This window comes from Molothrus ater, chromosome 20, assembly GCF_012460135.2.
Source record: "Molothrus ater isolate BHLD 08-10-18 breed brown headed cowbird chromosome 20, BPBGC_Mater_1.1, whole genome shotgun sequence".
NCBI lineage: Eukaryota > Metazoa > Chordata > Aves > Passeriformes > Icteridae > Molothrus > Molothrus ater.
In genome coordinates, this window is record NC_050497.2 from 7,137,519 (window position 1) to 7,160,185 (window position 22,667).

General features: G+C 43.7%; 1 protein-coding gene across 1 annotated transcript in view; it reads right to left on the reverse strand.

The window, feature by feature from the left end:
- RAPGEF1 (Rap guanine nucleotide exchange factor 1) overlaps positions 1 to 22,667 on the reverse strand; it is an 84,317-nt gene that overhangs the window by 41,387 nt on the left and 20,263 nt on the right. The window contains exons 2-4 of the mRNA XM_036393872.2: positions 11,270 to 11,409; positions 6,826 to 7,004; positions 3,978 to 4,134 (exon numbers count right to left, since the gene is read on the reverse strand). Coding sequence (XP_036249765.1) covers positions 3,978 to 4,134; positions 6,826 to 7,004; positions 11,270 to 11,409 — 476 coding nt within the window. The remainder of the gene's footprint in view (positions 1 to 3,977; positions 4,135 to 6,825; positions 7,005 to 11,269; positions 11,410 to 22,667) is intronic.

Sequence of the window (22,667 nt, forward strand, 5' to 3'; positions counted from 1 at the left end):
TTCATCTAGCCAAAACCAACATTAAATAATTGCTTTATATTTTATAAATAAGAATGTATTTGTTTCAAAAAGCAAGTTTTCTGTAAAATGCCCCACCAAAAATTAAACAGAGATCACCTTCATTAAAAGGCCTGCTTGCCCTGAAGCCACCTTTTAACACATTAGCAATAGAAGACCTAATCATTCAAGAAGCTACTGCAGTGTATCTGTTATAGGCAGATAAGGCTCTGGATAAAGAGATAAGGGCATGATAATCCTGAACTCTAAGTCTGCCAGCAGTCAAAGCAACAATCATTCACGCCAGAAAGACAGAGAACATTTCATGGATGTCTGAGGCTGACAAATAGATCTCCTGCTCACTGACACAAACACATGCCCCTCTTACAGGCAGCCTGGAAAACTGGCACTGCTTCCTGCCTCTATTGGCTCCCCAGCATATTACACAAAGGAAACTGAAAGGGATCAATTTTAATTTTATTTATTTTAAAGCAGCCTGAAGTACAGTGTCATCATTCCAGTATCATCTTTGTGTCCTTGTCTGTGGAGCTTGGAAACAACTGGCATTGCCATCATCCCTCTGAGGAAGGAAAATACTCCAGTTCTGGCCCTTTTACATCAGGCTCTACTGAAAGCTGAAATCCATGGGTTAACACACACACAACAAGAAGAGTAAGGAGCAAACACCATCCAAGTCCACCACATCTGACTTTGGTCTCCATGCTCTACTTACACTCCTGGGGTGAGCTGGTGCTCCAACACAGTACACTGTATTACCCAAAAACTCAGCTCTCCAGAACATCCCACACAGGGGGGAGGAAGAGGGAGCACAAACAGATGTCCATGGGGACTAAAACTATGAAGATGTGGGACAGAGAGCCCTGGTGGGAACAGTGTGTTCTGAGAAGTGTCCTGATGAGTACCATCACTTGACTCTTTTGGCTGCATTTGGCATCATGGAGCTGAGTGATGACTCAATGGATTGCCACCTTTCTGCCCTCTGGACAAAATTCCACTGCTGAAAATGTTTTTGGAGATCCTCATGCACTTTAACAGACTCAGGGTTGGACCCTGCGGGCCTGTGGGTTAGTGGCCAGCGAGGACTGCAAACACCCAGGAGCACAATAAGGGAAATAAAATGTATGGGCATTCAAACCAAAAGCCAAAATACCCCTTAAACATCCCCCTGAGAAGGCTATGGAAGGGAAAGTGTAACGTCTCATTTTCCTTCACCTGAAACCAAAGCCAGGCCAACACTGCAGACTGTGGTGGTGGCTGTGCTGCAGCAGCACTGAGGAGCCCCACTCAGGGCTGAAGTGCTCAGTTTTCCTATTTTGCCAATCATAATGGACACAAAGTGGTCTACCACATGGAAATGTAGGTTAAAATGGGAGAAGACCAATCCAATTTGGCTCAAAAGTATCTTCAGAATTATTCAAACCATTGGGACTGGGGGGGGGGGGAAACCTAAACCACCTTCCAGTGGAGGCACCAAGGCATGACTGCAATTACCTGAGAGGATCACTTTCCCTTCCAACTTGGACAAATATCACCAGACCCTGAATGTCTCTCCTCTCTGCTATCTCCAAATGAGAACTAGCATTTGGAAATCAAGCCAAAATCTTTAGCATACACACAGAGGTAATGTGCACACAACTGAGCCAGATGCACATTATGCTATTCCTTATCAGCAAGGAAAGAGATTCCTGCAGCAGTAATTAGAGATAATTAAAGCCTCTCTACAAACTATGCTACTTCAGCAAGCTGAAAATTCCACAATGAGATGGAGTTTTGAGAAGTTATGTAATCAAACCAAGGATTTTTTTCCCTGCCTAGCAAAGCCCTAAAACATGAGATCAAAATATCAAGTAACAGAGGTGAACAAGAGTCTCCTTTATGTTTAATTCTGAAAATAAAGAAGTAAGCATTGAAATGTGGAAGTGGATCTTGTGTGATCTGCCAGAAAAACAAAACAGGCTCTGCTGTGGAGAGAAGTGTCCATCTTCTCAGTTCTGCTTCCATCAAATGTGGCTAGGCCTTTCTAAAATAAACTTTGTTCCTTGCTGTGCAGGAGGTGAAAGCATGCTGCTTCCAAATGCTGACCTCTTGATGGGCAAATACTCTCCCATCTCCCCAGACAGCCACACATCTGCTCTAAGGCTGACCAGACATGAGCCAGCTCCAACTGGAAGGCCAAAATAACTCAGTCTAAAAACAAAGCAGAGACTGATTTAGCCACGGTGCTGAGCAGGGCTGCACAGCCCAGGCTCAGCACTGCAAGGACACGTCCATGCTGCTCCCAGTCTGGGCTGCCTCATGAACAGACCCAAGACCTTCCCCAGTCCCAGAGCCTCTCCCAGTGTGCAGAGGACACAGCTCTGGCTGAAAGGCAACAGGTACCAGGGGTTTAAATACTGCTTGAAGTCAAAGAACAACTCCCAGGTTGTGTGTCCAAGCCTCCTGCAATGAGACCACACAGCTCTGATCCAGATCTGGGGATAACACATCTCTAAACTGGGATTGTGCAGATTCAGTCAGTGGTAACTCACCATTTGCTGGGGAATTACAGCACAGATCTTCACATCCTCCAAACTGCTGCTGAATTCCAGACTAACAGCAGCTGAGATTTTAGATTTAAACTCTTTTCCTCTCTCCTGCTGTGCAAATTTAAGACCAGCTTTACTTCTAAAATGTGTAGCTTAAAGTTAAAGAGCATATTGTGCAAAATAATCCTAGAAAATCCATCTTCTTTAGGTGCTAGAAATTATTTGTTTCAAAGATATTTATTTAAAAGGCTCATAAAGTAATAGCAGATTTTAGTATCTGTGTTTGAGTGACATTAAAGAGATATCCAGATGATGCAGACAGCAAACCAAGAGGCCTGAAAATGTGAGAGTCAAAGCCTGGGAGATTCACTTCATTTTTACATTTGGCTCCATTTAATAAAACTGAGCCTGAGTACAGTGAAAGGTACCAGTTCCTGATACATAACTCCAGGTGAAGCACCTGCTGCAGCTCTTAAAACACTATCCCAATTTTTCTTGTGTAGTTGATTTAAACGCTCCCCTTTAAAGATTTAACTTCCTCTACAGTTTCCAAAATAAGATTCCCAGGAGATAAGACAGTCTATCCACTGGTGCCCTAAGCCCAGATCAACCAAACTTTATCAACAGTGCTAGGAGAGGTGAGTGATCAGCCCAGGGACACAGAAATAATGGGTACAAGAACCTTCCCAGGCAGGAGGAAAGCCCACAGCTTTTCCAGGGTGGAACGGGGAGGGAATGCTACACACAGGTCTGACAATGGATACAAAGGTTTCTGTTAAACGTTTCCATTAGCAATGTAAAACTCATCTCCAGAAAACTGAGTTTAGCTCATCACCTGTTCCACACCCTAATCCAGCTGCTTAGAGTGGTGATGTATCACTGACAAATCCCTTGAAATTTCTCTTAAAAGATGGAGTTGGAGTCTTTCAGTCTCTGTGGGCATTGACAAGGGAGCATTTTCATTTTATTTTGCTGAGACAGAAAATGTGCAAACCACGTCTTGTAATCTGCAGGGGAGACTGGGAATGACTTGGTGAAAATTTAATGCAATACTGAAGAAAGATCCATTGCTTCTTCCAATTCATCCAAATGCCAGGGTGAGCATGCCAGAAGTTCACATTCAGAGCCAAACTGTGCTAGTCTTTAGCCAGCACTCCAAAGAGGAACATTTAACTTATGGAACAGTTGATTTAAGGGGTAGTTTACTGAAGGCAGAAATAGGACCTTCATATTTTACCTGCACTTAAAAACCTAGAAGAGATTAACTGGAAGAGGTCTAGTTTAAACTGGAAGAGGTCTAGTTTAAACTGGAAGAGGTCTAGTTTAAACTGGAAGAGGTCTAGTTTAAACTGGAAGAGGTCTAGTTTACACAGATCTCTTGTAAAATACATTATTATATGCTCTTTATTATAAAATTTACAGTGTCCCATGTACCTTGACTCCATCCAGAACAGCTTTTATGACATCCTTCACTGTTGTGACCATCTCCTTGTCCTCTGAATTCACCCCCTCCAGCATCACCTGATCAGACCAGCGGATGAGGTTGGCCAGGCTCTGGTACACTCGGCTGTAGCAGGATGAGATGGCAGAACTGCACAGCAGGAGAGGGAGCAGTTGAGGGAAAAAAAAAAAAAAAAAAAAAAAAAAAAGAACAAAAAGAAATTTTGGAGAAGTTATCAAATGTTAGGAGAGTGAGTTTCACACCGTGCATTTCAGTGCTTTGCTCTCTGACACTCAGAGTTTGTGTTGAGCGGGTGACAAAGCTCAGGCTGCTCCTCCAGCGCAGCTGCTCTCCTGTTCTCTAGCACCAAATGAAGACAGGGTGAAGGTACAAACCACCAACAGCTCATTCCCAAGTATCAGAAGGAATTATCTAGGACGCAGGTTAACACAGCAATGCAAAAAAAAATTCTTTCCATCTTAATTTACAGCTCCATCCTATGCCTTAATGTTAAAGATAAGTATTCAAGCCCTACATTTAAGTTTAAGCTATGTTATTTCAGTATTATCCTTCTTCCTTATTAGCTCTCCCCAAAAACCACCTTGGACCACTGAGAGCTGACTCTATTCATTCCTTTACAAATCACTGCCTCACTGTTTATAATGCCTGAAAACATGTAATTAAAATTACTTTAGAGAAACTGAACTGAATGAATTTCAGGTTTGAAAGAGGAAGGGTGTTGCTTTGTTTTGTTTTTAATGGGAAACAGAATTGAAGCTATTGTTCTGAAGGGGAAGAAAAAAAAAAGAGTTTTGGAAGGATGACAACTTTAAATAAAAGTTAACTGTAACAACAGTGCTCCCAGGCATTTTCCTGGCCATTCTGAAAACACTGACTTCATTACTAAACAAGGTGTGTTAACAGCACTGCTGATGGCAACGCTTCAGCAATTCTTCCTCACGTTAAATCAATTTCAAACTGCATCAAAACCATAAACAGATAAGAGAAGGTGTAATCTTGCAATCATTACTGATACAAGTTGTTCCAAATCTTCCCATTTCTCTCTGGTATCCATTCTGCCTTGGCTTAACTCCAGTAACTTCATTATCTGTGAGGAAAGAATCAAGCCCACGAGCACCAATGAGTTTATTTAGGTGAATGAGGTTTGCAGGGCTGGGGGAAGAACTACTGTCAAGTTTCAACCAGGGAATACAAACAATGGCAAGAACTTGATTGTTTGGTTGTTGTTTGGGGTTTTTTTTTAAGGTTTGTTGCTTGCCATTTGTTCTCATTTCAAATGAAATTTTCTTGGTAGGAGATATTTCCTAAACAGGGCCCTCCCCCATCTCTTTCTAAGGCTTTGATTTCTTTGCCATTAATCTTCAGTCTGCTTCCTTCTAAGGAGGCAGTAATTGAAAGCCCATTTTGTGCAAGATTTAATTACTTTTTTCCTTGATGCAAATGCTTCCCCTAAAGCAAAAAGAAGTCCAGCAATAATTGTAGGGCTTTCTTTGTCACTGACACAAGTCTTGCTCACTTTTCTTGCCATCAGAGTCACCTCTTTGTGTCCTGCCACAGGTAGGGAGAGAAGGACATGGCTTTTTGAGAAAACCAGATCCCCTTTTGGGTTTTTTTGGGAGGCTAAGCAAGGCAGGGCATGGACATGGGATCTGTGCTTTAATGCACAGTGCTTCCAGAAAGAGAAACTTATCACTGTGTAGAGGACATTCCCATTTTAACAGATTTGCTCACTGTGGTTCAACAGATCCAACCTCAACTGGATCTTACCTGTCCCAGCCACAGGTGTGACACTCACCCATTTCCTCCTTCCTTTTGCCAGAAGCAGCCCTGGCCTCAGCACTGGGGCCAAACACAACTGAGCATCTCTGTTTGCAAAGTATTTGGCACCCAGTGCTACCCCAGCTACATTATAAACCTTCCCTGTGCCAGCACTGAAATAAGCATCTTGAAAGAAAAAAAAAATTGGAGCTATTTAATGGGAAAACAAACAGGAACAGCACAAAAACTGGCAGGATTTCAGGAACCAAACACCTGCATTTCTCTGCTTGGTTCTGTGCTTTTCTCTGTGTTAACTTTGCTCTTTCAGTATTATTCAACAATGTTTGTTTGTTTTCTGTAAATCAATTGCTCCAGCATCCATGGGATGAACACCAACAATATCTCTGTGGCTTGGCAACACCACAAATTCTTATAAACCATGCTGAGCTTGGCTTTGGCAAATTTCTACTTCTTTCCTGGCTTCAAACCCACTGCCTAACTGGTAAAAACGTAATACACATAATCTGTTAAAACATAAAACAATAATCTGTTGAGTGAGGCAGGAATGAACTTGGACTGGTTAATCTGCTGAAGTACATCTATTTACTTCTGTATCTGATCCAGCAAAATCCAGAAAAAGCAGTTAAGAGTGCAGGCTCAGACTTCTGTAATATCAGGGTGGATAAACTGAGCACAAAAAAGGATTACTCTGAAGATAAACTCTTTTTTCAGGTGAAGCTATTGGATTTGTTAGCTTTTAGGATACCACCACAGACTGCAGAAACAGGAATAGCATCTGAAGAGAATCTCCCTCTAGAAAACAATGGATTTCCAAGTTTATGCTAAGAACCATCCCTTCCTCCACTCTGAAAGCAGCCTGATTTGCTTTATCTTTCCATGGCATGAGCTTCTTCACAGCAGGGAATCTGCTTTTAAATGATGTCTGAAAATAATTAGTAAAAACAGGAGTCACTTCACCAGCTTCTCCTGCCATGAGGCTCCTCAGATGAAGCAGGAACCTGTTGGTGTGTCATGGCCCCAAAACCCAAGGAGGAGACTCACCTTTGCTGGATTCGTGGGTCAGTTTGCACCAAGGGCAGGATGGCTTCCAGCACTTTACTGGCTGAGCCTGGCAGCATCTCCAACACTTTGTTATCAATTGCCATTTTGTCCACAATAGTCTTAAAGTAGCGCAGTGCACTGACCACCTCCTTCTCCTTTTCCTCTAGCCATGATACATTCTGAAGAGGAGGGAAGAAAAGGAGAGATTTGTTAAAATTTCAGTATTTTTAAGGGCAGGGCTCCTTTAACAGACCCAAAGTTTGGTGACACTGAGGTGTGTTTCAGGAGGAGTGGAAAAACCTCCTTTTACCACAAACACTTTTAAATTGAATTACTACTCTTTCAAAGGAATAGTCAGTGCAAGATTACACCCCCACTTTAACCTTCAGAATTACCTGCATTCCAAACTGAAGGCTGATCTTGATCAGCTTTAGGCTAAGATTAGCACCACTGATGACATCAAGGACATTGCTTTGAAACCCACACCCTAAACTGGGACAGAATGGTTTGGGTTGGAAGGGACCTTAAAGCCCATCTCCACCCCCTGCCATGGGCAGGAACACCTTTCACTATCCCAGGCTGTCCAAGCCCCATCCAACCTGGCCTGGGACACTTCCAGGGATGGGACAGCCAAAGTTGCTCTGGGCACCCTGTGCCAGGGCCTCACCACCCTCACAGGGAAGAATTTCTTTTAATATCTAACCTAAACCTGCCCTCTGTCAATTGAAAGGCAACAGCCCTTGTCCAATTACTACATGTCCTTGTAAAATACATGAAAACACCCAAATAAACTCCACTCTGATGAGCCTCCAACCTAAATCATTTTGTGATGCTGCTGGAAGAAGAGAACTCACACAATTTCCATGAGGACCAACTGTAAAAGCTAAGTTTTGGCATTGGTGAATGAATGTTGCAGAAGGGAACAATTCATTGGAATAAAGCTGAGTTGTGGTCACTAATTTCTGTGCCACCACAAACACAAGAGGAGGAAATTCAGAAGTGATACACGATACTTCAATGGCATTCTGGATAGGGATAGTTTTTAAAAGTTTACAACAGTATGCCTGGAGGACTTTTAATGCCACAAGTAGTTTCTAAGTGAGATTTAAATTAACTACTGAACACTGCTAGCAAAGGAGCAGAGAGCTTAGCAGAGTCAGATTTCATCCATTATCTCCTCAGTAAATTCAGCTTCAGGAATTAATGACCTATGGGCACTGTGTGCTCCCCATATTCTTGTCAGCTGTTAAACTGCTGCTTTCCTGCAAAATCAGGCCAGCAGCCCAAAAGGTTTTAGGAAGAACAATTTATAGGCAGCACTGGTTAGTAATTTGGGGCCAGTTGTATAAAAGGGTTAGAATCCCAAGTTCCATTTAGCTCCAACTTCAGAAGTCTAAGTCCCACTCCAAGAACTGCAAACCACCCTGTCATTTTCCATCTCGTCTGGGCAGTGCCCAAAATCTGCTGCTGCTTCCCCTTTGGACAACGCTTCCTGCCAGGAACCTCAAGTTCTGATCTACAGCCCACAGTGCCCTGAACTCCCTTGCTGAGGAGCATCCTGGCAGCTCACTGGGATCAAAAATGACATTTCCCATTTTGCAGGGATGTGCCCTCACCGCTGCAGAGTTTATTCCGGGATACAGAATCTTAAAAACATTTAGGTTGGAAATGACCTCCACGACCACTGAGTCCAACCATTCATCTATGGAGAGCCTCAGCCTCTTCCAAGGTTTTGCACTTCATATGAAATGATCACACATTTTAGGGATCAGAGGGTCTGTAAATTCCCTGGGTAAGTACAACCATGGTCCAGCAGTCAAAGCTCTCAAACAGAAGTGAAAAAATGCAGACTGCAGTTCCTGCTCCCATGGCTGTTTATGGGATTCATTCAACAACTGTTTCCTGTAGAAAGGCTTGTGACTTAATAGCTTAAACACTCTCCTGGTGCACAGAAGGGATGGGCCTGACAGAGTTCAGGGCTGAGAATGACAACTGGAAACACAAATCCTTCCGCTGAGCACACCAAGGGATGTGAATCCAGCCACCAGGCACTGCTGCCTGGGACACAGCCCTTTTTTTGGTGGCTTTTTTGTTTTTTTTGTTTGGTTTTTTGGGGTTTTTGTGGTGGTATTTTTTTTGGTGGGTTTTTTTGTTTTGTAGTTTTTTTTGTTGGTTTTTTTGGGTTTTTTTCCCCTGCTAATCCTTTGGTTGACATTCCCAGGAGCACTTTGTAATGAATCCTCTTCCAAGGTCCAAAGTATCATACATGGAAGTGTACAGAACCACGGAATGGTTTGGGTTGGAAGGGATCTTAAATCTCATCTCATTCCAGCCCCTGCCACAGCTTCCACCAGACCAGACTGCCCCAAGCCTGTCCAACCTGCCCAGGAACACTCCCAGGGATGGGGCAGCCACCCATTTCTCTTTTGGGCATTAAATGGGAAAAAGTTACAACTCAGGCAAAAAAGCATCTCCTCTCCACTCCCTGCCTGACACATATAGATATTTTTGGATGATTTCTGAAATTTTCCCTTAATAATCAAGTTGCAAATGCATCATGTATGAGACACAGCTGACCCAGAAAGGGTCACAGTGAGCTGTACAGAATACACCCAATTACAAAAGCTGGAATCATCCTTTTTTTCCTTACATTTTGGCAGTGTAAAACCTATCATAAGTCTGTATATAGCACTGAAGGACACTCCTGTTCCTACAACAGGACAAGAATCACAAAGTTCAGGGGACAAAAGGAGGTTCTGAAAAGAACATCCCCAATGCTGCCCCCATCCAGATATAAAAGGGAACAGGAGATGATGATGTTTGCATGAGCTGAGCAGATCCTTCAGCTTACACATCGTGATTTTACATTAATTTTTAGTATTGCTATTTCTGCTCTACAGTGATTATCTACTTCAAGAGCACAAAAATAGCATCTTAAGTACTTAAGAGGGAGAAAAGGATGATATTTGGTTTATCAAGTGAGCCTTCTGACAGAAGATCTCCCATTTGTCAACTGATGTCTATGTTCCAGTGAGAAAACCTGGCAACAATCCAGGCACATCCTCTTCCCCACTCCCTCCACTAAAGCTAATGAGCTGACTACATCCAACTAATTGATTAGTTGGGCAGTAGCTATTAAAATAGGTAAGGAATGAGCCAAAAACCAACAATATTTTGCAGTATAAAAATGAATGCAGATAAATAATCATGTACAGTAATAAAAAATATTTCAAGTGTTTTGTTTTCCAACTAAAAAATCCCAATCTGTACATAAAAAATTATCTTAAATGTCCAGCATGGCTTATTAGTAAATCCTCTTGCACTGTTTTTAGGGAAAAATAGAAAAGCAAAAACTTCATCTATTATTAACATGCATTTGCTATAGACCACATTTTGAAAAGGGCCAAAGGGCTCTTCATTTTCTAATGTATTTAATGTGGTCACACATCAATTTAAAGGAAGGCCTCTAAATTAGCTCAAGATACCATCCTGAAACATCATTGGAATTAAAAGCCTTCAAGGAGCACTCTCAGGGTTGTTTTGGGGTTTTTTAGTTTTATTTTTAAATAGCACTCAGCAATGCAAGGTGTATGGCTCCCCAGAAAGCATTTCCACATCAGCTTTCATCTGATGGGGCAGAATAGGGTGAGGAAGGCTGCAGAGACTTCTCTGGGTGTTAAGCAAGTCACACAACCTAACAAAACTTTATCTTGCTGGCTGCTCTCAGTAACTCTACACCAACTCCCAGCAGAGATAATCTGAAAAATTCTGTGTGTCTGGCACTGAACACTGGATGAGACTTTTAACAGCTGAGAATGATGTTTAATTATCCTAAACAACCTCAACTGTTCTTAACTTCTGGCTTCGATTTGTACTTGAAAACTGACTGCACAGAGAAAGTCTCCAGCTGCATAATCAGGTCACAACAGGAGAGGAGATAACACAGATCAGTTTGTGACCTCATTCCTTACAGGACCTGGGGTACATTTGGTCTGAGGAACACTGTGCTGGATCAGCAGCTGCTCCAACACTTCTGTGGGACTCTCCCTGCTGGTGTCACCAGAGATTGAGCACATCTTTGGAGCAGCTTCAAGGATGTGCTTGGGTCTGGGGTTTTTCAGAGAATCCCACCCCAAACCCAGGCAGCTCTTTGGAAGCATAAACCACAGGGTGTGTACGTGGGGAGGATGTGTCAGCCCATACACCACGTTCCATAATGAGATATTTAGATGCTTGTGGAAGGAGGTCTCATCATGTTCTGCAAAGGGAAGCACATGTCTTGATTTAATAATACACAGTGCTGTTTACAGGTAACCATAAAATGACCCTGAGGATCCCTGAGCTGCAGAATTATGCAGAGGACAAATTCACACACCAGATTATGATAAAATGAGTACCAGAAAGCAAGAACCCATCAGGATAACAGAACATGGCCTTTGCTTACTTTGTTCACTGACTTCTCTGGTGTTTTCACTGTCAGGTCAGCTTGCTTTCCTTTCTTTGAGGGTGTTCTCTTTATTTTTGGTGAATGAAACTTGCCCTTCAACTTCATGGTGAACGAGGAGAGATGGGAACGCTCAGAATCTAGAAAGACACAGAAAAGCATTTCTGGATTAGGGCAAATATGATGAAACCAGGGATGTGTTACAGCATTATCTGGAAGACACTTGCACCATGTAAATTTATTGAGTGGAACACAACAAAGAAAATTAACAAACTGCTGCTCTATATTATGTTTCAAACCACAACACCACCATAATTTGCTGCTTTCCTCAACCACAATATCACCATCATTTCCTGCTTTCCCTTGGAGGCAGGGACAGTGGGACTGCCACTGCTCTGTGCCTTGGAGGGAAGAGGGAAAACACCTCTCTTCAAAGCACTTATCTCCAGAAGGTCCTGGAGTACTTTACAAAGGAGGCAATCATCGTGCCTCTTTGGCAGATGAGCAGTGAGTCCAGGGGATGAAGGGACTGTTCACAGCCCCTGGCAGAGCAGAGCCCTTGGCTGTGGGTCAGTGCAGGTACTGGGACCTGGCTGCTTCAGGCATGGAGAACTCAATCCCAGGCCATGCCCTTCCCAGGATGCTGATCTCTACCCACTCTGCAGCATCAATTTTGAATGGGGCCCGGGGATAATCTGAACAAAATTGCCAGCCCTTGTCATCTGCAATGGATTTCACTTCCAGTGTACCAGAAAAAAACAGAGGAACCCCTTTGATACCTAATACTGGGGCATCCTTCAAGGAACTGAACTGCAGAAGTGCTCAGTCCTTTTAGAAATTGTATTTTCATTGTTTTTTGAATACCTAAAAGAAGCCTCAAAGGTTTGCAATCATGCCATATGCAGACTTACCATTGAAATACATTTTTATCTGTTTAACTATGAAGCTAAATAAAACTAAGCTAAAAACTAAAAACGAATCTGCCTTGTAGAGTGCAATTTAGAAAGTATTTTGAGCAAAGAGCACTTTAATAAACGAAGGTCTGAGTTACTCTCCAGTGACCCAAAAAATTCAGCAGAAGTTACCCAAGTGGTCTCTAACTATATTATGAAGAAAAGTACACACTTTTGCTGTATGTTTGATTTTTCTTTTAGATTATTTTGAGCATTAACTGCACTGGCTGCAAGGAGTCCAGAAGACAGCCCCATGCATGCAGCACTGCAGCACCTCGTTAGCATGCAGACTGCAAACAGCAAAGGCTGCTGAGTCAAATCTAGCAACCAGCAGCTAAATACCACAGAGCAAGTGCTCTTCCTGGTAGTCAGAAACCACCTAACCACAGCCCAAGGAAAGGAGCCTGGCTCCCTTTAAACCTGGTTTCTTGGTAGCATGTTCTGAGCCCCTGTGAGCACACTCACAGCACTCTGGTTAGGGATGTCCTCCAGACCAGGATTTTGCAGACATCCTACAAATGGAAGCTGTGTGAGCACCCATCCTAATCTAGTCTGGCTGCAGAGCTGTTCTCCACTTACAGGAGAAAATGTTTTCCCAAGGTTTTCTTTGTATCCTAAAGTCCCGTTTAGTGCTCTGAGGAGGGAGGCACTAAAAACCTTGGCCACTGCAGATAAATCCAGGCATATCAGTTGGCCTCTGAAGAATCACTTACAGCAGCTGGCACCCCAACTTAGCAGCAATTTACGTCAGTGCTTTACATCCACAAGAGGATCTCCAAACCTTTAAAACCTCTCTGTCTCCACAGGGTGCTGAAGGTCACCACTGAAGAGAGTTCCTGGCTGCTGTGATAACACTCTTGAGCTTCTCCCCAGAAAATCATTTGTATTTATTCCATACACCATATGAGAATTTCCATATTTGCACGCATACGCACGCTTGCCATGAAAAGTCATGGCTCTGAATTAATTTTTTGAGAACTGGCAAACAATTACAATAATTAACCTACAGGACAGTAATGGTGACAGCAACAAATTGTGTCTGGCTCCTCCACAGGCTGCAGTGAGATCCAAACTGCTGGTCTCAGTAAGACTACACTCAATGCCTACAAAACCCTTGGTCACCTATAGTGATAATTTTGAGTTGTAGGGACAAGATATTGGAAGGGAGAAAGATTTAAAAAGATTAGCATTTCCTTTTCTCCTTGCCACCAGACATCTCTACCCACTTTCATGGGGAAAGCACATGAATGGCTGAATCACCGTGTCTGGGTGGTCAGGAACCTCCAAAAGGAGATGCCTCCAGAGAAAAGTTCCTTTTCTGCTGACAGCACATCCTCTTCACCACCACCACCAGCCAACCACTGCTCCTCTGCTCTTTTTATCCTTTGGTCACACCAAACACCAAATCATTTGTGTGCCACACTGAGGGGAGACAGACACACAGAGCAAGGACAGAAGCAAGTGGCTGGAGCAGAATAGGAACTGCTTAAAATAGTACTGAAGTAAACCAGCTGACATTTGCAAAAATAATAAACGTTATTGTTTGAACAGCCCTGCTAAGTCCTGCTTTGAAGATCACAAATTAATGCAGCTTTTTACTGCCATGGCTTTCTGTCTACACCAAGCACTTTCCAGCTCTCATCTGCTCACAAGTTTCTGATGCATTTGCAGTTAAACAAATGAGTCACAAACCAATATTCTCTCACACTCAATTACACTTAGCACTTAAAATAGCGCTTTTCTTGATCCAAGCACATTACAAACACATCCTTCTCATCCTTAAACAGTCAGGCCTTAACCTCACTCTGCAGATGGGAAGCAGGCACAGAGGTGAAGCAGCCTGTCTAAACAGAGCAGAGGGTGAGTCAGTGACTCTGGTACAGCATCTCCATCACTGCAGGCCCTCGGCCTCTCCCCCTGTTCATGGATCAAGCTGTGGAGCTACTGTGATTATGTTCAGTGAATGCCAACAGAATTACTCGGCACACTGGGCTTTACAGTTTGCAAGCTGATACATCATTCAAGCATTATAAACAGAATTTGCTTTGTAATGAATCTGGATGAAGTGGTATAAAAGAGAAGTGACACTTGAGCAGGGAGGGATTCCAGCTCACAGGTGTAAGGGACCTGAGCTTTTAGAGATGAAGCCTGAAACTCTCCTCCAAAGAGCACAGCTGAGCAAGACTTCCTAGACTGGTTACCACAGCACTGGTCTGCTTTGAAAAAGTAATTTTTTTTAATACTATATCCTAATTGAAATAGCTTACATGTCCTGTGTGTTAGTCCAGTTAAAAAGTTCAAACAGCACAGCATGCCTTTACAGATTAAATAATTTGATAACATACACAGAGGCAGAAAACAGAGCCATGGCAGTGGCTCAAACTACTTCTGTCCCTCTGCTCCTTCCTGCCTATCTACAGTAACCAAACCCCTTAATGCAGCATTGAGATTGTTCTTAGCTTGGGAGTTTGCCCACTGGAAATTATTCTATCATATTACCCTCGCCTCTTGTTGATGAATAGCCAGCAGTGTTTAGCTGGAGTCTCAGCACTGGCTTTCTCCTCTCTGGTGTGCAGGAGAAGGGTACCCCACACTTCTATGAAGTGTCCAAATATTTGTGAGATGAATGGGAAAAGTCAGGGTAATAAACTCAATGAAGTGATTTCAACTGGAAGGGGGAAAGAAAAAAGTTGTATCAAAGTATTTCTGTCTCAAAGGAACCACTGACTTTCCATCCCCTCATATTTCATCTGTCTGGATGCTCTCTGCTGCTGCACAAGACTGGAAAAAAAAAAACCCTTCAAAATGACTTTATTACAGATCTGAGTTTCTTGATTTCTGCCTGGAAGCTTCACTACGTCACTGGTTTCACAGCTAATTCCATCCTCCCCTGTCAGTGAGGCTCCTGCTGCTGAACGCGCTCCAGCTGTTGAGTCACGGCCCTGCTCAGCTCCAGCCTCTCTCCCCCGGCACGTGTCTGGGCTCTGACCACACACACAGCACCCCAGAGCTGCTCTGGCACATCTGCTCCAGCCAGCCCTGCTGCCAGGTGTGCCCAGAGGGGTTTTCAGTGTCCCTCCAGCCCCTTGGGCCAGGCAGACCATGGCTAAGGAGACCGTGGCTACCGGGAGCCACCTGATTCCCCACCAGCTCCCCAACTCCAGCAATTGCTGCTGCTCCAGTTTGCCAGCAGAAAGCTAAACCTGGTGAGGAAAGAACTGCAGGTTTAAAACAACAGTGGATTAAAAGGGAAGGCAGATAAATCAGCTTATGTGCTTGTGGGAGAAGAAACTAAGGCTGCTTAGGAGAAAGCCTTCAAGTCAAAGCCCAACATCCACCCCTGCCATAGTCAAATGGTTACTCTCCACTTGGGTTCAAATGAAGGCCAGGATAAGTCAAAACACACACAAGCTGGTGAATTCCACCAAGCTAAGCAAAGTATTTGCTTTAAAGTCAAAGTGAAAGTTCAGCCTTTTACAGAGCTCAGAGACAGCAGAGTTTCCATCTGCTGGGTCCCACTCACCAGCATCCTGTAAGCAGCACAGGGGAGCTTCAGAAATGGGAAATAATGCCCTGCCTGCTTCTGCATCTCCTGGTCCTGTTTTTGTCACTATTATTCCATGGCAGGGAGGCTCCAGCAGCTGGGACAAGCTTCTCAACCTGTCTAGTGCTTGGATCATATAAAACTAATTGAAAATAGACTTATTTTTAATGAAAACCCCACAAACTTCAGAATACAGTACCTTTTCTTTCCTTCACTTGAAAAACGAAACCCTCCATCTTCTCTCACCCTCTGTGTGTTCAGACACCAAAACCCTACAGCTTTAGAGGAGACACAACCTTAAAAAAGGGTTATAGTTCATTTTCCAGCTTGTCCTGACTCTTGCAGCTTGTTAGAAAGAACGAAGTGGAGTCTAAAAACCTTATTCCACAAATGGTTCCTTTTTCAAAGGCCATTTAGGTCTCTGCTGGATGCACATATTTTAAAGCTGTCAGATTAAAAATAACAGGGGACATCTCTCCCCATGTCATAATGAAGCTATTGTGCACATTTTTAATCAACTGCTCCTGCCACTTTTGCCACGAGTCCTTTGAAGGCAGCAGTGACTTATGTAATGAGTTACACAACGATGCCCATTAAAATGGCATTTGTTCCCTTGGGCTCAGCTCCATCATTTGAGAAGACAAAAGGCAAGTTGCAAGGCTTCAGCTAAACTCTAGCTGACAGGGACTTTTAGGGTTCTGAAGCAAAAGGCAAAAATAACGAGGCAGAGTTCAAAACGACCTTTCTGCTGAGGATGTCTGCGCTGCGATGCAGCACCCAGCCAGAGGCTCTGGGGCTACTCAGGACGCAATTCTGCCCTCAGAAACACAGGAAAACAGGTGATTCAGGATGGGCAGACAGGCACATGAGAGCTTACCACAATAATCACAAAACATTCTGCAAAGCAAATGCCTTCCCAGATTGTATATGGATATTACTACAATTCCCAACATCTTCCTTCCACCCTTAGGGCAAGGGCTGTATCTGTTACATACCTGTCTGTAAGCTCACAGATCTGGGGGACTGCGCCCTGGCTAAAGCTTCTGGGCTTTCTTGTAATGTAAATATTAAAATCAGTGACTGACAGAAAATCCAAGCCTTTGAGCTTTGCAGGAAACAGCAGAGTTCCTCTGCAAAGAGCTGGCACAGGAGGCGCAGTGTGATGCTCACCAGTGAGCTGTGGGCAACAGAAAACGACTGTAGGGGCACTTGTAAAAATAAATTTTAATAATCCTGTCTTATGACAGAATGTTTGAGCCTGCCAAAGGGTAGTTATGAAGGTGGAGAGAAAGCACGAGGCTTCAAGGAGGGTTGAAGAAACAGATGAGGAGGACCCCAGTTAAATTCTCCACCCTTTCACACCTGCAGTGTGTTGCTAGCTCTCTCCCATTACACTGCACACAGCCTTCAACTACTTTTCACACCCTCTTTCTCCAGAAGTCCTGAGGATGTTTAGAAGCCTAAAAATGCTGATATGCAGCACTTGTGCAATGCTGTGTGTTCCCAAAAGGATGAACTGGGATCCTGAGTACAGAAAAGACAGAATGCGACAGAATTAAAATATCCCTTTTAAATGTATCAGCATATCACTGCTGCATCATGGGTGCTCAAAAGCCTCAGACCTACTACTCCCAGCTCTGTGAGTTTACTTTCCTCAACTTTGCCATTATCTTAGGGACTGAAGCAAGAGAATTAAAGCAGAAACAAAAAAAGACCTGGTAAGGGACCTGGAAAGGAAAAAAAAAGGGAGGGTCCAGTGTCAATCAGGAAGTTTGCCCACCCTAACCTTTGTACCTTAGGTGGAGTTGTTTGTAAGCTGCTCCAAGTCTTTCTCCAGGGAATCCAATTGCTAGGAGAGCCGCCAGGGTTTAGAGGAAAACCATGGAGGAAGGGCAGCTGAGAATCAAACAATCGTTCTCGAGTGCTAAAGAAACTTTTCCTCTAACATCACGTCACCTTGGAAGCAGCCAGCTTTGGGGAGCGGAAAGACCGACTGCCCTTTTTCTTTTCTGGCAACATTACAGTGAATGAGCATAAACCAGTGAGCATTAATGATGTGCAATGACAGCACACAAACTTCTCTGGAAAAGGGAGGCTCAGTTCCCTCTCAGCTGGCCAGGCAATGCTCACTGACTCACAGGCTTCATTATTTTTATGCCGCCCTCTGGGGCCTCCAGAGGAAGCAAAACATTTTTATTTGTCAGAGAGCACATTTTTATTTTGATTTTTTTTTTTTCTTCCTAAGCAGCCATGAATGAGGGATCTCCAGCTGCAGCAACCTCACGTGGAAAGAGCTCGCAGTGTTTGCAAGGGAATTGGAAGGCAGAGAGGGTAACTCATCAATTCAGCCACGTCTCTCAACTGCACCGAAAGGACTGGGTTAGTCAACAACATTAATTTTATGGTGCATTAGCACTACAGCTCTTTTTTCTTCCAGTATCATATCTGGAAGCAAATCTTCAGGTTGCAAGGAAGATGCACACCATCAAGTAGCAAGTTCAGAGCAGCTGACCAGATCCCCCTTTACTCCTCTTTTTGCCTGCTATTTCAGGATAGAGAAATCTCCCTGTATGCAGACAAACCAGGAATTCTTTACCTGCTGAAAACTGCAGCACTATTGCTCAACCGATTTACAGGGGGGGAGAAAAAAAAATGAAAAGGCAAAAAGCTACAATAAATCAAACAAGGAGAGATTTAAGGAACTAAAACTGCTACCCAAGTTCAGTTTCCTGCAGCACACCAAAGCTGGCTTTGAGATTTCTTTTTGAACAAGATAGTGTAAATTATTGATAAGCAGCAGACAGGACTTCTGCTGTGGTTTATCAAAAACTGCTCCAGCAGACTGGTGCCATATCAACCCCCAAGCAGAAACACCAGCAATCACCAGCAAACCTTTGTGCAGCATCTGGCGAGTCTCTGGTAATTTCCCATCTAAAAACTGATTTTGCACAGCCCTGCAAGCCCCTGAGAACTGATGGGATTACAACACTGGTAACGTGACTCGTAACTCCCCCAGTGCCAACAGCACTAGAACAACAAGAGACTCAAGTAGCCTCCAACACCAACATGAACAATGTGGTCCTTGCTCACCCTGTTCTACCCATGAAAGCCACCAAGGATGTTAACTAAACATTTATTTTTAAATGAAAAAAATAATCCAGCTACCAGGCATAGCATCTGCATTACCTCAGCAAACAGCTCCTAACACAGAAATTGCAACGGTTGGGAGGGAATCTGCTGAATTTCCCTGCTCACCAAACATGACTTAATATGGGGTCTGTGGGCATCCCCACTTGTCTAGCAGCTTTTGGAGGATATGGTCATGACAGTGATTCAGACATCTAAAAATAAAGCCCCGCAGGCACAAGTGCGTGCGCAGCACCTGAGTCACTCCGGGCTGCAGGAGCCAAAGCTCATCTGTTTCACTGACACCATGGCCAAGCAAAAATCCTCATCACTGAGCTCTGCTTCAACTCCTTCTGCCCTCCTCTCATTTTCTCAAGCATCTTTAAGTTCTTCCCAAAAAAATCTTTGCTGGGCTTGGGTTTCAGTCCTGCGGCCGTCAGCTTTGAAACTCAGAGCTGAAAGATTATAACCCAATGTTGCTGAAGCTGTTTATTCATCTCCAAGGTGATAGGGTGTCGTCACAGGCACTCGGCAGGACACCAAGCAGAAAGGCATTATTTCAGATGCTTTAGGGAAAAGCCTAATTGCTCACAACCTGGCCATAGGTTCAGCAGCTGACAAACAAGGTTGTAAATGGAGCCTTGGCTTCTTGTCTGCCCCACAGCACCGGCTCCGAATAGGAAAAACTCAGCCCTCTTTCATCCTTGGAGAGTAACCTCTACTCTCATTCATTAGGCAATGGAAAAAAAAAAATAGAAGCTGGCTCAGATCTGCCTGACACAATTTCCAGTTGCTTTGGACATTACTAATTATAGTCATCTTTATTTCTGACCTCTGATTACAGACTCTTTGCATATTCAGTCTGAATGGCAAAGATAACCCCTCTTTTCTAGTAGGCTTGGGAGGAACCCTACACCCTGCCCAAGAGCCACCACCCACACTCATCCGAGCTGAGCACAAGAAATAAGATGAAAACATGGAAAGCATCTGCTTGAACATGCTCAGTTTTACTTCCTTCTTTAGCAAGTGCCACAGATCAAGGGCAGCAGTCCAGGTGAGAGTGTGATGTAAGCTCTTTTCCATGCATGTCCCAAGATGAGCTAACTGCTCCACACAGGAGCCTCGTTTCTCACTGTTCTGACTAGCACTGTATCCTCAGGGCTCAGATGCTGAAAAGCAGATATTCACTTCAGTAAGATTAAACATGTCTGCACAACTCCAGTGCACCATGCTGGGGGCTCACATCTCTGCACAAGAGAGAAAAAAATGAATTTCAGGAACCAAGCCAGCACTATCTCCTACAGGCACTGCAATACCAGTGTAAACTTCCCTAATATTGCTTACTCAATAAAACAAGGCATCACAGGAGGGCTATGCAAATCCCTCAGCTTTGAAGTAGTGCTCTCCTGTTGCCCCAAAGGAGCAGCTCTATCTCCACACACCAGACAAGTGTGTGTGTGAAGCGATACAGCAGCACTGCAGGTGTGAAATTTCTGATGTAATCAGGTCAGGAGCTGCTTTGACATTATTGTTGTGCTGCTCCATAAAGGGTTAAGAAGCTGCAGGCCATATCCTCAATTCCATACTCTGTTCTGTACCTGATAGGATCTGCAACCAAACCACCAGCTTTATTGCCTGCCTACGGGCAAGAGAAAATATTAGTCTTCTATAAGCATGATTTGAAACATCAGTGCCTCCAGCAAGGGGAAACTGAGATGTTAATTGAACTGAGCAGCCCAGGAGGGAGCTCCCTCTTCCCTTCCTTAGCTGTAGGATTAGCACATCCCTACACCACCATGGCAGGAAACATGAAGCACCTTAGGGAGTCTAAGTGGGATGTCTGCCTTGCACTTTGCTGCACATTAGAGTTACTTTAAGAGTAAACAATTATTTGTGGCAGCTTTCTATTTTATCCCGTGTCCTCATGCCTGAATTAAAATCTCCTGGTTACACTGGTCTACGTACAACAGGTTTCAAGGTAAAGGCACACTGACACCAACACCTGCAGTTCTCCCCACTCTTTCTGGCAAATCCTGACTTTGAAAGATACAGAAGACAACTTCTGCAGCAGCAAACCCCAGCAGATTTATCCAAACATCATCAACAACATGAAGCGAGTCTGAAGGAATCCATCCCATCTCTAACTCATCTCAGCCTACTGAAGACTTGAGGTTTCAATAGCAGGAAACAGCCACTAGAATTTTACTTGTTAATTTAATTTTGAAGAAAAAGCAGCTATTCCCCAGCTGCTTCAGAACATTACTCAGCCTAATGCAGTGACAAGTCTGAAAACCCACTTAACAAGGGGATACCTGAGCCTGGTTTCTTTGGCACATCACTCTTTGCTGGCATATCTTGTATCACCCTATCTGTATTTAACAGTTACTGTCATCTTTAATGGAAATTCCCAATAGGGGGCCCTACTAAGAATCAGTTTCAATTTTTCGAAGAACTTTCAGTTTGCTCACACTGGAAGCTGGCCTGAATCTCAAGAAGAAATGCCTTCCACACTCACATACAACAACCCAACAGCCAAAGGGAGCCCAGCTCAGGCTGGATTTCACCAAAACCAAAGCAGAACCTTATCTCAGCATTGCTTTACAATCTTGCTGAAATTATTCTCTTATCACAGAATAAATCTTGGTGAATTAATAGCTACTTGAGTGATGTTTTTACCAACAGCCCATTTCCTGATCATATCCCATCCCATTCAGGGCATGGCATCGGGTTTCAAAAGTGAGATCTTGCCCATGAGCCAGCCACAAAGACACACGAATGCATTGAAAGACCATGACATACTCCAAGAAAAAAAACATGTTTCAAAAGCCAGAGCTCAGATTCTGTGGTAGAGAGACCTTGGGATTCTATAAATAAGAAATAATTTTGTACAGTATTTCTATTTAATTTGGTTTTGACAAAACAGCAAAGCCACAACTGCCAAAAGCTTTTAAGTCTGTGCAACACAACGTGCGACTGTGTGGCGATCCTGCCATCGGCCCTGAAAGGTGAATCAATAGCAATTTCAGTTTGTGGTCTGTTGAGCAATACTTTGGAGCTTCAGGAGGTCTGTTTGGAAAACAGCAGCCGGTTTGTAACAGGAAACTTCAGCTCCATGAGGCCTCGAGCCATGTGGGGCAGGGTCAGGCCAGGCTCTGCTCCATGGCCCCTCGGTCAGACTGAGCCTGGTGCCTTGTCAAAGCCTCACTGTGATTAACTTCATGCTCCTTCACTGTGAGAAACAGGCAAAAACCCAGTGGTTTCTGTACCATTCAGTATGTCACGCTGCTGGGTTCAGAGAGACACCAGGAGATGTTTCCAGAAATACCTGTGGTACTGTTACCAGAGGGTGAACACCTCCCAGATCTTCTGGGATCAATATTACCAACTGGTAATGCTCAACCTGCCCACAAAAACTTCACCCCAACTGGATTTTGAGTCTTCACCTGGATCCAGCCAATGAGGACAAGAAACTTACACTGCAGTAAAGCAACAAGAAACGCTATAAATCATCTTTCAACTAAAAAACAACCACCTATAATGCTGCAAGCACAGAACTGACTTTGTATATATGATCCACGTTTATTAACATCACTTTAGCATAAGAATCTAGCACTGAGCTTTGTGTCAGTGTAGTAAAAAAGCTCTTTTTTTTTTTCCTGCTTAGCAGAAACAAGCTTGTGTTGTGGGGAAGGGGCTTAGGGGAATCAGACACTGCAGTCAGTGACTGCAGGACCTCCATGAACATCTGCTCCACACAAGGACCACTCTCCCACAA